This window comes from Mytilus trossulus, chromosome 3 (genome assembly GCF_036588685.1).
Source record: "Mytilus trossulus isolate FHL-02 chromosome 3, PNRI_Mtr1.1.1.hap1, whole genome shotgun sequence".
NCBI classification, from domain to species: Eukaryota; Metazoa; Mollusca; class Bivalvia; order Mytilida; family Mytilidae; genus Mytilus; species Mytilus trossulus.
The window spans coordinates 4,434,544-4,460,314 of NC_086375.1; the positions used below are offsets into that span (position 1 = coordinate 4,434,544).

The following is a 25,771-nucleotide window of genomic DNA, read 5'->3' on the forward strand; positions in this document are numbered from 1 at the left end:
TTTTTTTTTCATGATTTTAAGAGAACAACTGAATTATTCACTCGAGAAACATCAAGCCTGCAGGAAAGACTACAGTTCAAGCCAATTGTGTTGTAATGTTCTTGGTTTGTTAATCTTTAAAGTTTTTCAAATATCAACACAAAAAGGTCAAAATAGGTCTGGTTTCTTTGAGCCTGACAAATAAAGAAAAATACTTTGAAACTAATTATTAAATCAGGTCAAAACTTCAGCTGTAGACCTTGTGCATCCTGATGTCTAAAACATTTGTCTTGAATCTTCAATTTTCAATATGACTGATCTATTTGTTAATATATATAGCTTTCAAAATATATTCACTAAGGCCACACCAATTTAATTTCTTGTTCTACGGATTTTTGGACTCCAAAAATTGAGGCGAGCGAGCGATTTGAAAATTTTAATAAAAAAATATTTAATTTGCAAATTTTTGAGGCGAAGCTTAAAAAGTAAAGGCGAGCGATTATAATTTTTTTTGTAAGCATAAAATAGTAGGTTTTGACTATATTGAAACTTAATATATCACTTGTACCATAGATGTATTACATCTATGCTTGTACCTTGACTTTTCTTTAATTTATGAAGTATTTTTTCCCTGTTCATCAAGAAATAATTGAATAATTAAATCTGGTCTATGTTTATGTGACTGACAATGAGACAATTCTCCATCCAAGTCATAATCAGGTTCAGAACAACCCCTTAATGTTTTGAATATCCCTTTTATGAGGGGTCAAAATAATTTATAATTTTTTTTTTGTAAAAACACTTTGTACAAAAGAGCTTATATTTTCCCAAAGAACTATAATATTTGGTATTAAATGGTTAAAACATGTCCAATAATTTTGTAATATTCCTGGACTTTAACCATGTTAACACATTTACTTTAACAGTTTAATATTATTAAAAATAAGTGGACCCTCCCTCTTTTAGAAAAGTTGTTTAAAATATAATGTTTTTCTCCTCTTTTTGAGTAAAACATTCTAAGTTGTCAAAAGGTTTTGTATAGTAGCACTGTACAAATCCTTATTTTTTCTATTTTCTTTTCTACAACTGGTAAACATGGTAAAAGGACTCCTTCAAGGCCCTTGTCTGAGGGAGGGTTGGTCCCAACCTGATAATAACAAATATAGGTCAAAGTACGGCCTTTTACACAGAGCTTTGATCAAGACCAACCAGCAAGCTATAAGGGACCACAACTTAGTATTGTACACAATTCGAACAGGAAAACCAACGATCTAAATTATATTTCCAAACTGGAAAATACCAATGAACCACATCAACAAACGATAACTGCTGAACGACAGGTCCCTGAATCAACCATGACGGGTGCACAAACCTGCAGCGGGTATGACCGTAACCATACATTATAATAGCAGTTGAAGGCAAATCCTTCAGAAGTTCTTTGTACTTTATTTTAACAACGAACATTTTTTTATAGGGAATATAAGTTAGGGGAAAGAAACCAACGTTTTGTTCTGTACTGGTATTTCTATTTATATCGGAGCACTCCCGCTTGGAATAAATTGGTTTCATGCTGAAACAAATATTCTCGCAGATATTTACAGTGTTGTGGGGTGCTGATAGGTTTAAAATCGTTATATAAAGACTAGACTGTGATTTAAAAAAACAAATGTTGAGATCTTTATATAATACTTGCAAAAAAAATGGTGCGGGAAATGGACATTATTTCATTTCCGGATGCGGGAAGCGGGAATATAATAAAAATTAAAAAAATCTGTTTTGAAAAAAATAGGTGCGGGCGGGTCCGTCGAACAAGGAATCAAATTGGTGTGGCCTAATTGTTCATTTTCATCAAATAATTTATTATTGTTTATACCACAATGTAGCCACATTTACAACAAAACAACCATATCTTATTACGGCAAATCTTACAGTTGTAAAGAATTGATTTAAATGTATTGTTGTAATTATTGCATTATTATGGATTCCTTATTATTCATTGGATACCAATTTTGGTGGGTTAAGATGAACCTCTAATTTAAATGTTCAATGAAGAACAAAATTATATACACTTGCATGCAGGATTTTACAAAAACACAAAATTAAATATCACTGAAAATACAATATTCTTTCTGAATCCATGGAAATAAATGAATCCACTGTATTTCATTTTAGAAGTGATTGCAAATTTCAATAGTGGTAGGAAGCACCCTAAAGATGTTGTTAACTGTGGTACTTATTGTATTCATTTAGCCTTAAGGACAAATAAATGAAAATAAGCTTCTCAGTTCCCCTTTTTGACTAAAAAACTGCTTCGCTGTCGATTCTATTTTGGTAGAAAGGTTGAAGTGGGGAATTATGTTTTATAAATGAAATTACGAAAATTTACCTTAAAATTTTCAAAATTGGCCTGAGCAGCTATAAATTGAACATTTATTTATATAGTGTTAATGTGTTCACATCCTTATCATGTATATTTCTGAAATGTGTACACAGAAATTATAACAATAATTCCACCAGTTATATATATTAGCTTACATGTATAGATGTGCTAGTTTGATGGTGTCTTTTTTACGCTGCAATTTTTTCAAACTGAATTTCATAATGCCTTTTTCTTAAGTGATACGTTTTGCTGAAAAGAATTTAGAAATAATTAAAGACAAAGTAATATACCAGTTTTACTTTTTAATACTTAAACTTTATCTGTTAATAAGGAAGTGCCACAAATTCTGTTTTATTCGTTTCATTCACAAGCAGGGTAAAAATTTTAAAGCTGTTAAAACCAAAAAAATAGTATGAATGTTAAAAGAGAATGTTATATTCTTGAGTTTTGATTTACTGATTGGATGTATTTTGTTTTATACATATAATATAATGATGTTGTGCAGAAAAACATATTCAAAGTATTTTATTTGTTGTAGCAATAATTTTGTTGTTAACATAGATGAACGCTTATCTGTAGTAGTTGTTACCTTTTATATTTTTTATGCACAAAACAACTTTTAGTTGATCAAAAAATATATATGGAACTTTGTACTTTCCTAACAAAATGTGTCTAGGTAAAAAGTTCTCTTGTTTAAGTAGTTTTAAGCCAATAACCCAAATATCATGTAAATTAATAACAGATGCATCAAATTTATCAAGGGAAATGTCAAAGTAAACAGTAATTTATTAAATTAGGTCAGAAAGAGGACAGTGCAAATGAGTGCAACTATGTTTAAAGTAAATAAAATTATAATTTGAATAACTTGATCTGAGTTCTGTCACATTGTTGACATTATAATTACCAGTACAAAATGGTGATGAGATTATACGTAGTTGTAATTTATAAGATAAATAAAAGCTTTGTTTTATCTATTTTATGTTATTAAATTCCTCCGCCATGTTTCTTTTTTTAAGATAATTGTAATTTTATAAGGTCTTTCAGATAGACAAAGTTGATTTTTCTTAATTTTCTTCTGTGTTATTAAATTTTCTCGCAATTTTCATGGGAATGTTTCTCCTCTAGTTATAATAATTCTCTGACTTTCAATGACATAGTTAAGTGTTCCTTTGTACCTTTTGTCTCTCTTATTATGCCCCATTTATGGGCATTATGGTTTCTGGTCTGTCCGTCCATTTATTCATCTGTCCTGCTCCAGATTAAAGTTTTTTGTCAAGGTATATTTTGATGAAGTTGAAGTCTGATCAACTTGAAACACATGTTCCCTATGATATGATCTTTCTAATTTTAATGCCAAATTAAGAGTTTTTACCCCATTTTTAAGGTTCACTTAAAATAGAAAATGATAGTGTGCTAGGGACACATTCTTGTTTTAACTGCTTATATTTAACTATTAAATCACATTCCAAGATTAGGGAGGATTATTGTTTTATATATAAATCAGGCCATTGGATTTCTTGTTTGATTGGGTTTTACATTTCTCATTATTGGGCTTTCGGTTTGTTACTATGCTGTATGTGTTTTGACTATTGTTTAATCTTAGTCACTAATATATACATCATTTGGTCTCTGGGGGACAGTTGTCTCATTGGCAATCATACCACATCTTCTACTTTATATGTATGGGTTACAATCATTCCATACATCAAACATAGTTATCCCATTGCTTATAGTATTGGAGGAAAGGTGGTTAACTAAATATTGACATATGAATTATGAAAATGAGGCCAAGTTCAGTTGAGCCCTGCCAGACATCCATGTACAAAATATATGAGCTGTTGCTTGAATACCTGAGAAAATTCGTAAAACTTCTAAAACTAAACATTGATCAATGAACAATGAGGTGAAGGTCACATTCACACGGCAAGACGGAAATATACACCTTACAATCATTCTTTTTACCTTTTGATCTAGGCCCTAACATAACAAGAGTGCACTCACTGGAATGTGTCGCCGCCTTCACCAACCATTAATATTATGTTCATAGTCCTAAATATTAAGCTTTACAACAACTGTAACATAAACTTAACAGACAGTCCAAGATTTTTTTCCAATACAACAAAAATTAAAATCACATTTGTCTTAAATGACAAAATCGCAATAATAAATACACGCATCAATTTCTGAATTTACAGTAGTTGACATACTTCTTACAGTATTGCATAAACAAACTTAACCATAAAAACTTCATATTGACCAATAAACCACCAAAATGAAGTCAAGGTCAAATGATACATGCCAGACAGACCTATACAGCTTACAATCCTTCCATACAGCAAATATACTAGACCTATTGCTTATAGTATCTAAGACGACCACCTAAACTAATCCTTGTTCAATGATTCATGTATGAGGTCGAGGTCAATGGACATGTGACAGGCAACAACATCATAACATAAAGTATCTATTTACAAAGTATGAAGCATCTAGGTGTTCCACTTTCTAAAATATTAAGCTTTTACGAAGTGAACCAACGCAGTTGCCTCCAGATCACTATCCCTATGTCCAGCTTTCTGCAACAAGAGTCGTCGGCTGGACAATAACCAAACATTGACCTGTGAACTATGTAATATGGTCAAGATCAAATAAACCAATCCAAATAACCCAAGCATTGTTGAACAATCAGCAGAGTGAATTGGTTATCTGACCCCTAACATAGACCATTCATGATCTTGTGATCCCAAGTCAAGAAAACACACACAAAGATTTATCAGTTTAATTAGAGGTACAACATCATATATAACAAATATCTAATAAAAATCTCACACACTCTTGTCCTGAGGTATTTCATTCTAACTCACGATTTATACACCTCGCTTGATATGGTAACTAAAGAATGCTAAAGTAAGGCCATAATAAATAATAGGTTTGTTTGCCCAAACGCTACCTACCCAGGAAAAAGCTGCCTACTCAAATTCTTTTATTGTCCTGATTTGAAGAAGTTTTTTTTAATCAAATAGGCATGAAGACTACATGGACTAATTAACATCTGATACTTCAATTTTTTTTTTGAAAAAAAAAGAAAAAAGAAAATGCCTACCTACCTACCCACTGTCTTAACCTTTAGGTAGGGTTTGGGCAAACCAAAATATTTTTAAGTGTGGCCTAAATACTTATTGAGAGACATACCACTATAATTTACATCCCCTGTTTAATAATTACAATACTAAAATTTTGATACCTGCTTTTTGAAATTGAAAATATTTTTTTTAAATTGAGAAATAATGGTTGCTTTCAAGACCTGTCAAATACAATTTATTGAAGATTATGTATGAGAGCAACCAAACATAAAAAAGAAGCTATTGTCGAGATTTACAGTAAATTATATTAGTACAGGATATTATTGCAGTCTTAAACAGACATCATATTGTGTAATAATATTACAATATGTTTACAAATATTTTTTGTAAGGGCCATTCCATTTCATAAAGTTATAAAGGTAGGAAAGAGAGTTTTAACTTTGGACATGGGTCATTTATGGTTGTTTACTTATTGTACTGAGGATTCCTTTATTTTTTGTAAGTACTGGTACCAATTTTTGAGGATTGAGGAAATTATTTCTTTTTTTATATATTTGAATTTGTGCTTTTTTCAGTCTACATAAAAGCCTCTAGAACAATTGTTATTCATTCAAAAATTAAATTCCTTGCTAACTTGTTTCCACAAAATGGACATAAGTTTAAATCTCACGAATAATAAGGAATCAACAGTATCTAAACTTCATATAAATGGGACAGTCCTTAATTTTCAAAATCAAACAGAAACATATTAAGCATGCTACCAATTCATAGATTAAAATATCGTTTTAGACATTTAAAAACCTCAACAAAATCTGTCAAAAATTCTACCTCTATAAAACATATTTTCATATTGGTGAATTCATCGTAAAAAAAATCACTACATCAACACATATAATCTTCATAGAAGTACAGTTGTTCCATAAACAAAACATTGCATGTTATAGTCACACATGGTTAGCTTTAAAAACATAGAAAATAATGTTAACCTTTGAACTTGTTTAAAACAAGGTTGATTGATTGATTGTTGTTGGTTTAAGGTGGTACACTTTCACTAAAATAAATTTGGCTCCTTTAATTTTCATAAAATTTTGACTAAGTATTTACTTTGACTCTTTAACAAAAATATCAAAATTTCAAAAAATTTGAACCAACCATTTTATCAGAAAAATTACACTGGTTATATAGCAGTTTGACAAACACCAATTTTGGTCATTGAGAAGCTTAGTATTCCCTTAACAACACAGGGTAATTAAAACGTTTAGCTGACTTTACAGAGTTATCTCCCTGTAATGTTAGGTACCACCTTAAGATCCAGTTGCAAATCCAGAATGAGTTTAAAACAAAAAGTATCGTGAACACAGTTCACAAAATTATTCCTCAAACACTCTAAGACATCTGAACTCATTCTTATCTAAAATTTGTAAGATCATAGTTACCTCCCTTTATTGACAGATATTTCATTGCATTGATTCTACTTGAAAACTATTCTATGAAATGAGATGATAATGGGATTCAAGTATATTTAACTCTTCATAGTTAAACTGTGGTTAAAGAATTATTTGAAGATATTTTGATATAGATTTTTATTTCTCGGATTGTATTAAAGCACTTTTTAAATCATTTGGCAAGATGGTTAGAAATAATTTAAGATAAGTTTGTCCATTATTTCAGGTACAATCTTGTGTATTCATTATTTAGAAAATTGCCACAATCAAGGTTTCACAAAAATAAAAATTCAGGGATCCAGCCATTTTTAAAAGGGGGTTCCAACCAAGGAGAAAAGGGGTGTTGTATATTTGTTCCACCTAACAGGAGTTCCAGTGGAAACTTTATTATAAACAATGACATAATACCTGTACCTGTTGGAGCAAATATTATATACTATTTATTCCATTAGGAACATCTACTGTAATATTTTTCCGGAGGAAATAATATTCCAGAATATTTTTTCCCTTTGGAAGTAATATTATGAAGGAACTTCTATTTCATGACAGTGTTACCAAGACAAGTATACATGTATATCCCAATTCAAATACAATTTCTAAACGCATGCACAAATTTCTAAATTAACAATTATTATTGACTTCATGTTATAAAACCTGCATAAATCATATATCTACTTTCTAACTTAAGTTACAATATTTCTCCACTCTTAATAACAAAATTTCAGATTTTAAAATGCTTAAGTAATGTTGAAAATCTAAGTTTTATTACACCTTAAAACAATTTATATGTGAACGTCAGAGATCTTCATGGGTAGCCAAGTACTTGAAACACAGGTCATTGTTCTTTATATATCTCTACATACTGAAATCCATTTCACATATTCAAAGATTAAGGAAAAAAAGTAACATGTAAATTTGAGCTTATTATTGACACTGCAATATAAAACAGTTCAATAAAAAAAGTGCTGAGGGTAAGATAATGGAACAAAAATGGAACAAATCAGAATCAGAAACTGTACACAATCGGTGTGGGGTAATCAGCCAAACACTTATATAACAAAAATATTTATATTGAGATTACATATTTTATTATGTTGCTATCACCGGAAGCTGTGCATCTTTTAATTGGCTGGAGAAATACAAAAACAAAACATAGTGCATTAAGGTGGTACCCAACACTTTCACTAAAATTAATTTGGCTCGTTTAATTTTCAGAAAATTTTGATAAAGTATTTACTTTGACACTTTAACAAAAATATAAAAATTTAAAATGTTTTGAACCAACCGTTTTGTCAGAAAATTACACTGGTTATATAGCAATTTGGCAAACACCAATTTTGATCATTGAGAAGCTTAATATTCCTTTTGCAACACAACGTAATTAAAACGTTAAGCTGACTTTACAGAGTTATCTCCCTGTAGTGTTAGGTACCACCTTAAATAAGTCGAATAACAATTTACTGTGGATTTATTAATAAAGGCTCTTACTTCAGAGATTTGTGAAAAGGGGGACTAGCTGCCTACTGGTAGAAATATAGACTGGCCTATGATAAAAACATTTTGAACACCACCCTCCCACTTTTCCAACAGTCATCAAAATCAAATTGACCCCCAATAGTCATCATTCTTTTGAAGGATCACTTATATTCCCAGTTTATGTGAAAAGAAATATTGTGTAAGTTCAATTTTCTATTTCCTACTTTGTACATTTGTACTGTTGAATATAAGAAAGGGTTTTATATAAACCTTATTTATATGAAAATATTATGAAACAAAAAACTGATAATTGACGGACTGTACATATACAAAAATACAGATATAAGTATACATTTTAAACGTTCAGAACCAATATAAAATTACAGATTTGGCAAAAGACACAATCTTTCCTTGAAATTTTCATAAATAAAATGTCAGTTTTCTTTCCACATCATTGATCTATTAATGCTGAAATATGGTCCATGAAGCAAGTTTTTATAATGATACTGTAAGTGACAGAGAATTTACCTATCAGACTCTCTTACATGAATTATATGTTCTATATGTCCTTCTTTAAAACAAGATATACTTAATATAAAAACGATTAACATGATATTTCTGTAGTGAAAACACACATTTTGAAATGAAATGATAAATCAACACACATACACATGATTCAAATCAGACACACCAACTCAAACATCCTTCATCATTTATACACATACATTTACACACACACACATACACACTAGTACTAAATTAGTCCTTTCATCTTCTTATATTCGGCTAGGTTAAGGGATCGTTTGGGTGCTGCTCCTTCACGACTCGTTTCACTGGTTTTATTAACAATCATTGATGGAGCTGAAAAGTAAACCATTATAATTATATTATAACATTACAACTATTTATGAGTGTAGGGTTAAAATAAATACCTTTTTTTCTGTATAACAAACAAAGACAGTGTTGGTATTAAGTCTTATCTTAATGCTTTTGGTTAATTCAAGAAGGTTATTTTAAAGACATATCTATAAATGTTTGTTTCTGTTTTATTTACTCTCATATCTGATGAGAGGACAGCAATATCTGTATATCACAAACCTATGTGGTGGGGTCAATATAGGATTATGGCCAAATATTATTACATTAGGGTTGAGAAATTTGGTTATTCCTCACTTTTTATGGGCCACAATTGTTTTTATTATACGGTACAGTGCAAGGTTCTTTTGAACCATGAAAAGTAAAAAATATTGTGAGTTTGAGAGAAATGTACAACACATTAAAGGTAGACTGTAAAATTTTATAGGAGATATCCTTAACACAAGTTCATTTCAAAGCCTTGTTTCCTTACCACTTGATGGGTTTCTAATGCGACTTTTGCGATTTTGTTTCAGATGTCTGTGACATCATTTTGATGGGAGATACCTCTAGTACAAATCAAGAAGCTCAAAGGCTAGGGTCACCAAGGAATACTTGGGTTATTCATTGCTAGTGTAAATTTATAGGGTCATTCAGCCTTCCATATTTAAATGAAAACAACTGAATTATTCCATGTCACATGATCATGTATTAACCAATAAAAATGTTTCTAATATATGTAAGGTACAATAATATCTATTGTTATATTACATACCTGATGAGGTGACGTCAAGATCTATTGTTATATCAAAATCATGATCAGCAAATAAATCTTGTTGCTTTTTATCTGGAGTTTTTAATGGTGATATCTGCAAATAAAAAAAAGAGAAATGCCTGAATGTTTGGTCCTGATACACACTGCTGTTGTTGCTGTACAAGAGGGACTTTTGTATTATATTTAATATGAAAAGTTACCAATATCATATTAGTGTCTTTCAGAATATTACTTACACACAATAGAACTTTTTTTAAAGCAAATATTAGTTATTTTCTAAACTAGAGGCTCTAAAGAGCCTGTGCCGCTCACATTGGTCTATGTAGAGAATGTGCATAAGTATACTTACGGCTGTCTCATGACTTAATTTCGGTGTGTATGAAGGTTTGTGTTTAAGGTATTACAGTTGGAAAGAGTTTTTTTTACCACACCACCAACAAGTTTTATTATAAAAATTCTATAAAATTCTATTACAGATTTCTATGGGAAAATACAAAAACAATCAATAAATTTAAATGTCTTTCAACCCCTACCAAAAGTTATTTATAAAACGCACTTAAATCAAATATAACAAAGAAATTAATATCATATGAAAAGAGATTAAAACATGGTTATAAAGGTAAATAGATAAATAATTAAATAAGAAGAAAATGACTTACACTTCCCAAACAATGGATAATTTATTATATGTGATTCACTATGAAATTCCTTTTTCTTGCATTCCTCTAGACTTCACAATGTAATATAGAAACTGCACCATCTTTATACAGATCATTGAAACATGAAGATAAAGTTTGCCATCATTGAATCCATTTTGTCTTATACAATTAGAAAAACAGATTCTACCACTGTTTCTAGTGGAATGGGATATGTCTCAACTGTCAACAATTGAATTCTAAATATTTAAAATGCATAACAAGTGTCACATTTTAAATATTGAACTTAATTTTCTCGAATGGTGAAATATTGTACCACACTAAATCCAGAGTTAGAATCTATACTTCTGTGTCTGGTTCTTTCCCTTTACAACCAGGGAACTTTTCTACTCATGATACAAATAAATGGAGGAAAAAGATGGTTGGTGAATACCTGGCCTTTATATCTAGAAAATTCAAACAGATAAAGGACAGGCAAACCAAACCAGTCTGTTTAATATGTGTAAATACAAAACACTCTCTTGTAGAAATCAAAACAGTATAGTCAACTATTGTTAAAAAAATAGTTTTTTATCAACTTTATTAAAACTGATTTATTTTTTTAAATAATGGGGGCAACTATTGTTAAAAATTTCGTTTTTTATCAACTATATAAAAACTGATTTATTTTTTTAAATAATGGGCACTTTTACTTTTCTCTTTTTTTATTATTAATATTTTCAAAATAATTGTAAAACCTGACACAAGGTAACTTAAATTATAAAAAAACAACTTAGTATATACTAGGTGGCTGAATATGGCTTAATGAACTTGTTTACTAATTTTTCCAACCAACATTTCTTCAAATCAAAGTTCCACGTCAATGTAAAGAAATAACTTTTAATTGAGCACTCAAGCTCCAAATGTAGTTTTACACGAAATGCTGGTTAGCTCTACTTGAAATGTTGTCAATCAATGTTGACAGCTTTTCCCGAATTTGAAAAAGGTTGTGAGCAGACATAAGTTATCTTGGGGTGAGCCACCTAGTATTTACAGAAATTGCTACTGTGTAACATTTTATAAACTTGATGCAGACATTTTGAGTGTATCTAACACTACTTGAATTAGCTAACTTTACTGTTTTGAGATATACCTTTCTATGATCTCTGTGATCTTCACCCTGGAAAATACAGTGGATAAAATTAGGGAAGAAACAGCCATGTTGAAGATCTCAAGGTTTCAAAAGGTTCAGAGTTTATTGTACAAGGTCAACTTACTGCATTAAACCAATATTTATGTACAAAAGATCTTCAGCATGACTAAATTAATAAAAGTTTGAATGTAACAAAGCAATACACCATAAAATAATTGATACATATATACATTTAAGCAAATAAATATACAAAATTAATAGCCCCTAAATTGAAACAAATTAAGTCTTTAAACAAGGAAAATTGAGAGTACAATTGTATCTTATTAAATAAACATATCTGGATTTTAAAATTTAAAAGAATATATCTATAAATCAACAAAAGGAGCTGCCACTTTTTTGTTAACCCAAACATGCATAACTTATTTTACACTTCTTCAGGTACATTTGCAAAATATCATCCCAACCATAGCAAAAAAAAAAGACTATAGATATATACCTTCAATGATGGGAGTTTGTGGTTCAATGATTGGCTTTCGTTTTTAAGTTGACCTTCTTTGGCTTCTTTCAATGGTTCTTTTGCCTGTGAACCAACCTGAAAGAAAACGAACCTTCAAATAATGTGAACAATTCATTAAAGAGAATCTCGACAGTGCAAGAGCTGTATAGCTAGTCAAGGTCATTAAAACTTCCATCATAATAAATAAAATCTGATGCAAGATCACTAACAGCACCTTATGTTTTAGGACAGGTAAAAGAACAATTATGTGTCATGAAAGTATATGTCAAATCATTCATGTCAAAGTATATAAAATGAAAGTCAAAAGTACATGTGAAATTATGTCATGAAAGTACATGGAAAATTATTTGTTGTGAAAGTACATGTGAAATTATATGTCATGAAAGTACATGTGAAATAATATGTCAGGAAAGTACATGTAGAATTATGTCATGAAAGTACATGTGAAATTGTATGTCGTGACAGAACAGGAAATTGTATGTTGTGAAAGTACATGTGAAATTATATGTCATGAAAGAACATGTGAAATTATGTCATAAAAGTACATGTAGAATTATATGTCATGAAGAACATGTGAAATAATATGTCATGACTGTACACAGAAAATTGTATGTTATGAAAGAATGTCATGAAAGTATATGTAGAATAATATGTTAGAAAGTACATGTGCAATTATATGTTGTGAAAGTACATGTAGAATTATATGTTGTGAAAGTACATGTAGAATTATATGTTGTGAAAGTACATGTAGAATCATATGTTGTGAAAGTACATGTAGAATCATATGTTGTGAAAGTACATGTGAAATTATATGTCGTGAAAGTTCATGTGAAATTCTATGTCATGAAAGTACATGTAAAATTATGTGTCATGAAAGTACATGTGAAATTATATGTTGTGAAAGTACACAGGAAATAGTATGTTGTGAAAGTACATGTAATGATGTTGAATAACATGTCATGAAAGTACACATAAAATTGTATGTTATGAAAGAACATGTAATGATGTTGAATTATATGTTGTGAAAGTACAAATGCAATTGTATGTTATGAAAGTATGTCATGAAAGTACATGTATAATTATCAAGGTTAACAGTATATGTTCTGCAGGCTTTCACAGATTACACTGTTTTTAAATTATCTTCTGGTTTTTAAAGGAATAATGAAGTCTAGTAACTTTGAAGTGATTAAAGATATCTTGCAAACATTAAAAGATACTGTAGAAACACTAATTTTCGTGGGGTTAAATTTTGTGTTTTGTGTATTAATAAGATTTCATGGGAATTTAATTTCGTGGATTCCAATAAATGGAAGTAATGTTATATGAATGTTTAATTTTCGTGGGGTTTTTAATTTCGTAGTTATATTCTTTCCACAAAATAAACGAAATTTAATCCTCCACGAAAATTTCTGCTTCTACAGTAACTTTAATTTTCAATTTCATCTGAAGTAATAATCAATTTCTGTCCATTGTTTTAGTGTCATATGACATACCTTGGTTACCATGGTTGGACGACACTGTCGTCTGGTAAATGGATCTGCTACTTTATTTTTCATTTCTGCCACTTCAACTTTACAGGCTTCTTCTGATTCTATCAAATTACGCTGTCTGTTTCTCTGGTTTATGTAACTAAAGGAGAAGCAATAAGTTTTGTAAACTCAGAAATTGATGTGGACATTTATTTTACTATTGTTGACTTATAAACAAAATGTGGGATTCATTTTATAATATGTTGTTCCAGGTAATGCTGAATTAAAATACTGTGATTATGATGAAACTAATCTCATACCAATTCCTGTTGATAATTTTGTTTAAGCAAAAAAAAACATAAAAAATTCACAATGAATTGTGCCAATTAATGGTAATACAATTGCAAACCAAATATCAATGACCTACCACAAGTGGATACCCATAAACTGACCTAATCACAAAGTAATACATGTAAAGTAAGCAAACCATTCAAAGTCAATAGACCATGACTGAGGGGGCGGTGTCAAAAAATCTCCATGGCAATGAGATGTGGCAATGGTAATACATCTGCATACCAATTATCATTGACGTACCACAAGTGGATCTCCATAAACTGACCTAATCACAAACTAATACATAGATATAGGAAGATGTGGTGTGAGTGCCAATGAGACAACTCTCTATCCAAATAACAATTCAAAAAGTAAACCATTATAGGTTAAAGTACGGTCTTCAACACAGAGCCTTGGCTCACACCAAACAACAAGCTATAAAGGGCCCCAAAATTACTAGTGTAAAACCATTCAAACGGGAAAACCAACGGTCTAATGTAAAGTAAGCAAACCATTCAAAGTCAATAGACCATGACTGAGGGGGCGGAGCCAAATAATCTCCATGGCAATGAGATGTGGCAATGGTAATACATCTGCATACCAATTATCATTGACATACCACTAGTGGTTCCCCATAAAACTGAGCTAATCACAAACTAATACATTGTTGACACCCTCGCCGTCGCCGACGCTGGAAACAACATACCTATGTCTCGCTTTTTGACTCCGTCAAGGCGAGACAAAAACTATTTGGATTCTTTTAAAGCTTTCTCAACAATATAATAATTCCTGCACATGAAATTGAAATAACCTCAATCACTTGAACTAAACTAAGCTGCATGTAAAATGACAAACCTGATAGAGTTGATCTTCTGTGACTGTCGTCTGTCTAACTCAGTGGCCCTTTCCTCTTACCTGATAGAGTTGATCTTCTGTGACCGTCACCTGTCTAACTCAGTGGCCCTTTCCTCTTACCTGATAGAGTTGATCTTCTGTGACCGTCACCTGTCTAACTCAGTGGCCCTTTCCTCTTACCTGATAGAGTTGATCTTCTGTGACCGTCGTCTGTCTAACTCAGTGGCCCTTTCCTCTAAATCTTCTAATTCTTGCTGAAGTTTACCTTGTTGATCAACATCACCTTCCATGTCCGCCATTTCCTATAATATAATATTCATAAATGAATTCTTCTGATTTTTTCATGGTCTCAAAACAGGCCTATTATTACAGAAAAACCTGAGTATTCATACACCTTGCTGTCTCATTGACATTTTATCCCCATTTCCCTATTCAATTATAGAACAGTCTATATTAATAAGTGAGCCATCACAGAAGCTCATCAACATACAATACACTAACAATAACATTCAACTAACCTTTTGTTTCAATAAAGAAGTTTTCTTAACAGCATAATTATGAGGATTCTTTTTAAACCTTTGTTTTTCTGCTACAATCTGTAATTAGATTTCCATTGATATGTGTTATTATACAAAATAATTACTATACAAGTGTTAAAAACATGCTCAGTGTAAAATTTTAATGTTTTTGCAAAAAAAATGTTTATCTTCTATCATCCTCAACATTGAATTATGGATGTTTGAAGACTACATTTACAATGACATCTACAATAGGTAGCATAGTAGCTACAGTTTTATAAATTTTATAATTACCACTAATATTCCACGGAAGTTTTGCTATCAATATACATAACTAGAGTTAAATCAAATTTATGTGGAATTTTATGCGACTGTCATACAAGTGAGAGGTAAAGCTAGCTAGCTAGCTTGACACCAGGTTTTATCCACCAATTTCTACATAAGGAAATGCCTTAACCAAGTCAGGAATATGAAAGTTGTTAATCATTTGTTTGATGTGTTTAAGCTTTTGCCATTTAATTAGATGATTTGGGACTTACTGTTTTTAATTTTCCTCAGAGTTCGGTATTTTAGTTATATTTCTTCTCATTCATTCCATTTGAACCGATTTTTGGGGATTTAGTAAAAAATGTATTTTTTATACTTGATTTCATGGTTTTGAAAGTTCTGCATACAAGACTATAAAAGTTGTATTTGTTGAATATCAGGGTTCACCTACATTGTATAGTCATGGAATCAACAAAAATGTGTACCCAACGATTAAAATTGAATCTACAATTCTTACTTCTTCGATATCATTTTCCTTAAATTTATAGTTAGCCGCCTCTGCGATATCTTTGACTTTTTTTTCAATATCATCTACAGTTGGTAAAGTTAGACCTCCTAACAACATGGCCTCTTTCCATTTAAAGAATTCTGAATCTGTGTAGTCTTGGTTTGATACAAACTCTAATCGGTAAACCCTTTCTGAATGACCATGTCTGAAAAATAATAGGCAAATCAATAAGTTTAATTCTAGCTCTTAGAATGATGCAAACAAAGTCACAAAAGTTGTCTCCTAAATAAATGAAAGTCAAATTCAACATTATCTTCTACTTACCTTAATTTTAAACCTTTATTTGTTCTAGTTGTCCCTAATTGGTAAACCTTTGCAGTTTCTACAACATCTATTATTTCTGCTACCTGAAATTAAAGACATAAAGAATCAAAATATGAAACAAATATCTGAACTATCATTGCGTTCACCTATGTAAGGACTGATTCAGAATTGTGTATGTAACTTTTGTAAGGGAGACATGGAAGGCACTTTATTTAGACCCCAACCATAATTTTACTCCACTTTTAATTGAAACAAATTTTTAAAGAAAACATGGTCATCCACATGTCTCACATCATGATAAATTTTGGAACAACCCTAATTAATTTTTTCTTCTTCAGAAAATTATGGAATAATTTGCAGGATATATAGAACATTGTTTTATCATTCCACTTTTAAACTTGTTCAACACCACTGCTTCAAAGAAAAGGGCTTAGGTAGACATTATGCCAGTGCCTCTTTGTTTCTGTGCCTATAATAATCTTAACAGTATTTGTACATACCCTATATACAGCTCTGCCTTCATGGTTTCCTATACCAATCCTTACATAACAACCTTGCACTGTTTTCCTGAAGAAAGGCATGTGTACCCATCTACAAAACAATTAAATAAATTACTATACTTAAGTGTATCATATACATGTATATACTGTGGTTTCATCATTTTTTGTATTGTACTAATTTTCTTTTATTTTGATGGTACCTGTATGACTGAACCATTCGTTTAAGATTTATATTTGCAAATACTTTTTCCTCATTTCAAAATTAACTCAGTCTAGCCAACTTTATGGAAATTATTATTTTAGGAATTCAATTTTGTTGGTTAAGTCCTTTAAATAAAGAATTAATAAATTTTTTAACATATTTGATAAATATTTGCCATCTCACAAATCACTTGTAAAAATAAGTCTATAAATGAAGACTTTGAAGTGCAATGGTATTAAGGAGTACCATCCGTATTCAGAGTCCTACACATGTATTTTTCAACTTTTGAAAATTATGATGGAACATTCTAGGTTTTTGTAAAATAAAGTTTATGAATTACTAAATTATAAACACAGAACATACCTCTCTATTTTGTGCCGAGACAGTCTGACTTTTTGCATTTGTTCCTTTGTAGATACATACTGGACTTTTTTCTTTGATCTCTGGTAATTATAATACCTGCAACAAATAAGACAAGTTTGTGTTATCTCAGTTATAGTTTGAGATTATCTGAAATATTGGGGAAAACCCCAAATCAGGTGTCGACAGATTTCTTCAAAAAAAAAATAAAAAAAATTATAAATCTAAAAAGGAGTATGATCAATGTGTCATTAAGATTTTTTTAGGTCTTAAAAATACCATGGATCTGAAATCCAGCTCAATTGTGAAAATAACTCTTTAAACTAGGAGTAAAAAAAAATCTTTGAAAAATGTGACAAAATTTCATACACAAACATCAGGAAGCTCTGATTTTTTAGATCCTGAGAAATAGTGTCAAAACACTATAAAAGTATTGAGAAAGAAAGATTGATCATAATATGGACAGAGACATAAACTGTTCATCCCCTCCAGTTCTAAGCAGAGGTATAATTATACCCAATTTTCTCTGCATTCAATAACCCAGACATAGTACACTTACTCGTTTTCTGATTGTGACCCCTCATCTGATGACCTTTCACCACTTGATGATTCTGATTCAGATTTAGTTTCATGGACCTCCATTTTACTCTCTTTACGAACATCTTCCTCATTTTCTTCATTATCATCATCTTCATCCTCATCGTCAGAATAAATATCATCAGCTTTCAGCGTCTTTTTCCTTTTTTCTTCTAATTTCTTTTGTTTGGTGGCCTCTTCTGTAAACAACAATTATAGACTTCAACAAAAATCTAAGGGCTGTTCCAGAAAATACTATGTCCCCCCAAGGGAAGGCAATTTTTTTTATTATGTGGGTGGTTGTATTTGAAATACCAAAATGCAAAGGGAGTGCTGTTCTATTTAAATTTTATTTCTGTGGGTGGTGGGTGTTAAAAAAAAGTGCCGTCCCTGGGGGGGACATAGTATTTTCTGGAACAGCCCTAATTAATTTTCTAAATACTGTGTATTCATTATTATTCTTTGGATACCAATTTTTGTGTATTTCATGGTTACAGGTGAACCATAAAATTAAATGTATAACAAATAACAAAATATCTATAGGCTTGTAAGCAGACTTCAATAAACCCACAAAATTAAATATGCACCAACTATATCAAATATATTTTTGAGACTACAGAACACAACAAGTTAGTCCATTTAATAATCATCTAAAGAGTTTTTTTATGATGCTATCAAGTGATGCCCTCTTAAATTTCTTTTTTAATACTTTCAACTTTTGATGAAAAATAGCTTGCTATGTGGTATGGGTTTTTGCATTTGTTGAAGATATGAAGTGACCAGGGCTTCCAAAACGGTCATATATTCCGGTCATTTGTATAATGTCCGGTAAAAGACCGGCTGGGAAAAGCATGAAACGGTCATAATTTTTTTAGTTTTCAAGGCTTTTTCGGTCATTTTAATATAATTCACGATCTTTTTGACCCAACATTTTGCCTTTAACAGCCATACATTTCCGGTCATAAAAGTGACATGTTGATTAATTACTATCAAAACAACCCTTACTTCAATACTTTCTAATTTTAATCAAGGCTAATTAGTTGTTGGACAGCTGAAAACTATACCTGTTCAGGTGACAGGTAAACTAATTTCAGTACCGGACATCGTATAAATTTAATCGTTTCATTCACAATTACTTTCGTACATTTCAGCGGTTTGTATCTAATTGATTTAGTTCAAAAGATCAAATTTATAATAAATACATTTAAAAACTTGATTTGATGAAACATTTAAAAAGGTTTTACATGAAAAAATCGTCAGAACTACGTTGTATGAAGAAGAACACGTGTGCGCATGTGCACAGGTGGGAAATTCAATTATGCATCCTACATTTCTTCAAAATTCTAAAACTATCATTGATACCTGTACCTAACGTTCATTTCAAGTATTTTGTTGAAGAAATAACTTGGAAAGAGCTTCTTCACTCAGACGTGCTATGTAAACGTACACGGATTTTACGTATCCGTTTATGGTCCATGTTTTACCATTGTCAAGTCAACATCCGATTTTGAAAAATGTGACTTTAAAAAGGAAAATAAAGTTCTAGACAACGTCAATTTGCACAAATAAAAAGTCTTATGCAGATATGACCACGCTGATGTGCACACTTTGAATGATGCAATGCCAATTTTAACAGTTTATGACAGAACATTAAATTTTTATCAAAGTAAAGTTTAATATCGTTTTTAACCTAATGTCAATCATTGTGATGGCCATCTGATTACCATAATTGCCTTTTGTGACTTAGTCTTGGGGATTAAAATTCGGATCAGATATAAAATGTCCGGCTGGCTCAGAAAAATTTTGGAAGCCCTGGAAGTGACCTATATTTGCTAACTTCTACAAAGTTGATAAGAAAATGTAAACATGCACAGTTAAACAATTAGAGTGTTTCCTTCTCTCACACAGTTTGTAACAACGCCTAATTCAATTAATATTATTACAAACCTTGTCTCTTTTTTTCTTCTCTCTTGGCCTTTATTTCTTTGAGGACAGAAAATTTTCCTGAATCTTTTTTCTCTTCAATATTTTTCCGTCTTTCTTTACTCCTTTGACTTGTGGACCTGTCTAACAAAGACTCAGCATACTGCTTGTCTTTTTTCTTTTGTTGTTGTTTTTTAGCCTGACGTAGTTTCTTTTCTATATCAAATCTATAAGAGGAAGATTAATTTATAATCACAATGAAATCAAATTTAGCTCATTTGATCTTTAACTTATGAAAGCTGTAGTGACATATTTTTTGGCTTTAAAAAAATAAATGAGGTTAATGCACTTCTGTATGATTTTTTCAGGTTAGCTGTCTAGCTAAATTTACAAAAAAAGTTTTACTTAATTTGTACCATGCACTGTGGGTAATTCTTTACCAAGGATTCTTTCCTTTCACATTTCCAGCAATTCCCTACAAAGGTCAATCAATTACAAAAGACTGATTTTTTTCCATACTCATCATCTCTGCTGTTCTTTAATATTTTGCTCTGTCCTACCATTATATTCTTGAACATTTTCACCTTAAAATCCTACCTTGTTTTCAGAGCTTCTCTTCTTTCTATTCTGTTGTACAAAATTTGTTCTCTTTCTTTTTCTGTCATTTTTTCGAGGCGTAATCGATCTTCTTCATCTCCAATTAAGTTTTCATCATAGCCATCATTGAATGTTTCTTTATCAGATTCATATTCAGACCCAGAGTTACCACCTGCACTGTCAGATTCTGACACTTCACCTATAATAAAACACAATACATAGCTTTATCACATAAAAAATAAATGGATGAGAGGAAATGTGAACAAAGTGTCATGGCGACAACTGAACATCAGTTTACTGAAAAAAGACATACTGCCTTCAAACATGGAAACATTCCTATATCAAAGGCAAACACCGAGCTATTTACCCTAAAGACAAGACAGGCTGTGAGGAAATCAATGCAAATATATCGAATGTACCAATATTTTCCCTGCTTTTATAATGTGGCCAAATTTCAATTTGTTTTTAATACTTTTGAAAAGGAAAGACTTATCTTCCATTTCTGTCTTAATTTTAATATGTTTGGCATATTATGATCATTTTGAACATTGGTGTTTAAAGTAAGACAGATTATTTAAAATTTCCTGAATAAATACGAAAATTCACTTTTTTTCAATACTTCTTTAGTTTCAGATCTATAAACATTTGTGGTGTTTTCAGAACATTGTTGTAACTATTGCATTACATTTTATGTACACAAATGATGCCAGAGAAATAATTCTTATGTATTTTTTTGTATGTATTGCATCATATTAATTCCACTGTCTCTGATGCATGTCTTATTTACATTCACTCTATAAAGATAATGATGACAATTTAAAACAAAGAAGGGAGGTAACCCATTGTGGTTTGTATTAATAACATACCTTCCTCAGGTTCAGAAACATGTTTCTCACTTTCAGCTTCGCTCTCTGAAGAAGATAATGCTGAGGATTTCCTGCTGGTCTTTTTGGCAGCTTTTCCTTTCTTCTTTTTCTTTTTACCTTTGCCATTTACTGTCCACTATAAATTAAAAAGCCATTTACAATAAATTCTAACAAATCTGAACTGAATTCTTTATTTTTCAATTAACTTTTACTCTTTTTTTCATACATGTACATGTATGTAGATATTCAAAATAGCGTCATATCCTAAAAACACAAATTGTATTTATAAAACATATAACACTCTGAATACAATCAACTACTGTGAGAGGTAGTTATTATCTCACCATTAAATCATATTACAACCAAGCATTGTCTAAGAAAAGAAAGGATATACATGGAGACTATAATCGAAAATCCACCAATGACTCAAAACAATATATGCACGGCAAAACACACAAAAAACAAATAAAATGCACGTTTGTTCTTGTTCTCAAAGTCACAGTGAGACCTTTAACATGGAGCAAAAAAAACTTTTATTCTGTTACCCATTATAACATGATCTTGCCTTGACCTTGACCTATACTTACGTCATCATCACTTTCAGATGTCTCGGAGTCGGAATCACTCTGTGATGCTGCTGCTGAGTTTTGAGATTCAGAATTGGGTCGCTTCCTTTTACTTTTAGCCAGTGCTTTCAGATCCTTGAAAGAAAACCATGCATCTTTGAATTTTGTTTTAAAAAACATTAATTTAACTGAAATCATTAACAATAATACAACATAGGTCCCAAGTCAGGAGCCTCTGGCCTTTGTTAGTCTTGTATTATTTTAATTTTAGTTTCTTGTGTACAATTTGGAAATTAGTATGGCGTTCATTATCACTGAACTACATGTAGTATATATTTGTTTAGGGGCCAGCTGAAGGACACCTCCGGGTGTGGGAATTTCTCACGGCATTGAAGACCTGTTGGTGACCTTCTGCTGTTGTTTTTTTCTATGGTCGAGTTGTCTCTTTGACACATTCCCCATTTCCATTCTGAATTTTATTTGAATATAAAAAAAATATCACAACTTATAAAACACATCAAAGTCATCATTTTCCTGGATTTATCATTGTCAGAGATATAATTTCTTTTTAGGTTAACAACTTTTAACTCTTTTAATCTCATGTCCCTTTCATTCCTTGCATTCATGAGGGGGATGAATGAGAATTATTTCAATTCATCCAGAATTTTAAGATAAGTTACTTTCAATCATTGCATTGATTGACTTGCAATTTTTACCTATTCTTATTTTACAAGCAAATCATCAGGCAGTAGTGTAAATGTAAGCCAAAAAAGTGTTCCATGAAATTGTGTCTTCTTGAACTATATTTCACAGTTCATCTGTGAAATTTTGTTCACGGGACAGAATATCACATTTGTACACTATAAAATAGTGTGTCCCTTAGTGAAAAATTTTCCCTAGTACGTACTTAGACATAACTTCATGGATTTTTTATAAAAATATATCACAAGGGACAATTTTTCATAGTGTAGCTATTTTTTTCAGTCCCTAAAAAAGGGAAATAATTTGGCAATCATTGAAATGTTTTAATCAATTAGTTAAATCATAATTGATATTCTAATTTAAATCAAGACAACACAGATGTAAACAAAAATGGAAAGTGGTGAATATAAACAGCCTTAAGACTTTTTGTGTGATGTTCTATACCCTCCAGAGTTTAATAATAATGAAAGAAGATCATTTAGAAGGAAGGCCAAGCAATTTAAAATTAAAAACAAGGAAATGTTTTATATACATTGTACATGAAGACAAAATCACAGGAGAAAACATTAAAACTTTTTATTCATAAGGACAAACTGAGTGTTTATGAATATTATTCATGAAATAAATATTATTGATCTTGCTAAAAAAAGGCAATCCAAAGAAGTTCAAACAAATCATTTATTCCTACTGTATATTTAAAACCAAATGTCGATTTAGTCTTATTATCATTTCTAAATTAAATTATTTGGCATTAAACAAGACTTTTATGCAATTTGGATATGATTTCACTTAGAAAAAATATCTAACAAAGGTCAAAACAGAATAACTTTTCAAGGGACACTTTTACACAGAAGTGGACAATATTTTATAATAAAAGTTTGTCCTGTCCTGGACAAAATTTCACATGTAATAACCGTGAAATGTTGTCCATGGGACACTATTTAATCCTACATAAACCTGTCTGAATTGTTAAAATGACAGGATATTGGTAACACATTCAATGCTTTTAAAGAAGATTGATAAAATTTTGCATTAGTAGGTTTTCCAAATAGGATTTGTTTTTGCACTACATATGTGTTTTAATTTATAAGTTATTAAATTAATTAAGGCATTTTAAGGGCTGGCTTTGTATAGAGGCACATATGCATTGTATATGGATATTTAACAGACTTGGTCTGAGACATGTTAAACATTTTGTTACAGTTCAATATAAGATTAGCTTCTACATTCGTCATTACTCTTTATTCTTAAGTTGTATATATTTTTTTTACAGTTCAGCTTATTGCAGCATTTCCATATATATAAGGCCTAATCTGAAATATATATATGTTGAAAGATAATAAAAATTTAAACAGAACTGAACCCTTTAATCTGCAGATTTATTTATTTTTTAGATTTTTTAACTAAAGTTGTGGACTTTTTAAATGCATCAAGTAAATTTGTTTATAGTCTATAAGCTACCAGTTAGCCAGGAAGTGGGGAAAAAAACACAAAAATAAAACCAAAAACAAAAATAAATAACATACCATATATAATTTCAAACATTAAAATATTTTTTGTTGATATCATTCTAAGAGAACTTTTTCCTTCTTTTTTAACCTAACATGCCAAATTATGAATTGTTTGTGATGTTTACTTAGATTCTTATGTTCCCTTAAACATCTGAAATTCTTGATGTTCACAATTGAACATTTTTTTAAATTTTTTTTATCTAAAAGTTTTAAAAATTACCACCAACCAGGCACAAAATTGGATTTACTAGATACATGTTAGCAAGGACGTATAACTAACAAATATACATCCTTGATGTTAGCAAAGTGTTGTGACAGAAAATAAATAATTTTCTAAGCCAAAAGCTGCCTTCAATTTCATATTTGTGAAGATAGATAATTTTCTGATTCAAGGAGAGGCTTTTAAAGTTAGTAACATGTGGCTAAGGCAGTCTAAATTCCATGAATTCATGTGGTAAATTGTAACTAGAATTATCTTTTCAAACAGTTGGAAAATATATTCCCACTTTATGCATTTGGAAAGCTTTATATAAACTATATTTGATCCTATTCATTGGAAATTTCCTAAAGTTAAAGAAAAAGTTAGAAAAATTCACTTAGAATTACACTGTTCTTTACTTTTACTTCAACTACTTTTTTTGATTTTTAATTCATTATTACATTTAAATGAAGTTTCAAAATAGATTGCCTTCTAAACTTTTAACTAAGGCACATTTTGAGGATTTGTGTTGATATTGTTGTTGAATAACAAGGTTGCAACTTTAATGTAGAATTTATGAGTAGCATGGAACATTTTTGCATTCATTCATACAGATCACTTACACAGCACACACACTCACTTTTCCTCTTATACTCTGAGGTTTTTCTAAGTGTTTTTATGCTAAGAGTGGTGAAATGCATGTTTTTTTTAATAGATGTTAAAATCCTAGATAGAAGAAGTTGTGTTAAAAATCCAATATCATGATTGAGAAAATTAACTGTTTGCATATATACATGAATGTGTAGGGGAAGATAAAGGATGGTGGGAGAGAGGTCTTATAATTTTTTTTTGGCTTCACTTTGTGTGAAGCTTGATAAATCCATAAGAATTCTCTGTAAAACGTATATATCCACTGAATTTCTGAACAATCTAAACTGTCATACTTCATCAATGTTTGATCCACTGTCACTTTCTTCACTATCTGAATCGATTAGAGCTGCGCTCTTTTTTCTTTTCGACATTTTTGTCACAGAAATTATGAAAGTCTATTATAAAAATAAAATGGAGCGCTAATGTCTTTCCCACAATGCAATTTTTGGAATAAACCGTCAGCAAAATGTTTTTATTTTTAGTTTTTTCATTCGAAAATTGTTACTTAGAAGGTAAAATCCTACGAAAACTCTAGAGAAACATAAATTT

General features: G+C 30.6%; 1 protein-coding gene across 2 annotated transcripts; it reads right to left on the minus strand.

Annotated features, from left to right (window-relative positions):
* Nucleotides 1-7,743: 7,743 nt before the first annotated feature.
* On the minus strand, nt 7,744-25,674 carry LOC134710018 (RNA polymerase-associated protein RTF1 homolog). Of its 2 annotated transcripts, XM_063570164.1 has the most exons (17): nt 25,516-25,674; nt 22,181-22,294; nt 21,594-21,729; nt 20,728-20,926; nt 20,155-20,357; nt 18,191-18,407; nt 17,635-17,730; nt 17,070-17,160; nt 16,570-16,652; nt 16,255-16,450; nt 15,471-15,548; nt 15,133-15,254; nt 13,789-13,924; nt 12,275-12,370; nt 11,779-11,805; nt 9,991-10,084; nt 7,744-9,221 (listed from the first exon to the last, which is right to left on the minus strand). In XM_063570164.1, the coding sequence occupies exons 1-17, from the start codon at nt 25,591-25,593 to the stop codon at nt 9,115-9,117; spliced, it is 2,073 nt and encodes a 690-aa protein (XP_063426234.1). In that variant the 5' UTR covers nt 25,594-25,674; the 3' UTR covers nt 7,744-9,114. The 2 variants fall into 2 exon arrangements, with proteins under 2 accessions (XP_063426234.1, XP_063426235.1); XM_063570165.1 differs by lacking the exon at nt 11,779-11,805.
* Between the last annotated feature and the right edge of the window lie 97 nt (nt 25,675-25,771).

Coding starts and splice junctions, on each gene's coding strand:
- LOC134710018 (XM_063570164.1), bottom strand. CDS start 25,593: ATGTCGAAAAGAAAAAAGAGCGCAGCTCTAATCGATTCAGATAGTGAA. Junction 11,806..12,274: donor ACAAACTCCCATCATTGAAG/GTATATATCTAT, acceptor TGTATTTTCCAG/GGTGAAGATCACAGAGATCA. Junction 9,222..9,990: donor TCTTGACGTCACCTCATCAG/GTATGTAATATA, acceptor TTTACTTTTCAG/CTCCATCAATGATTGTTAAT.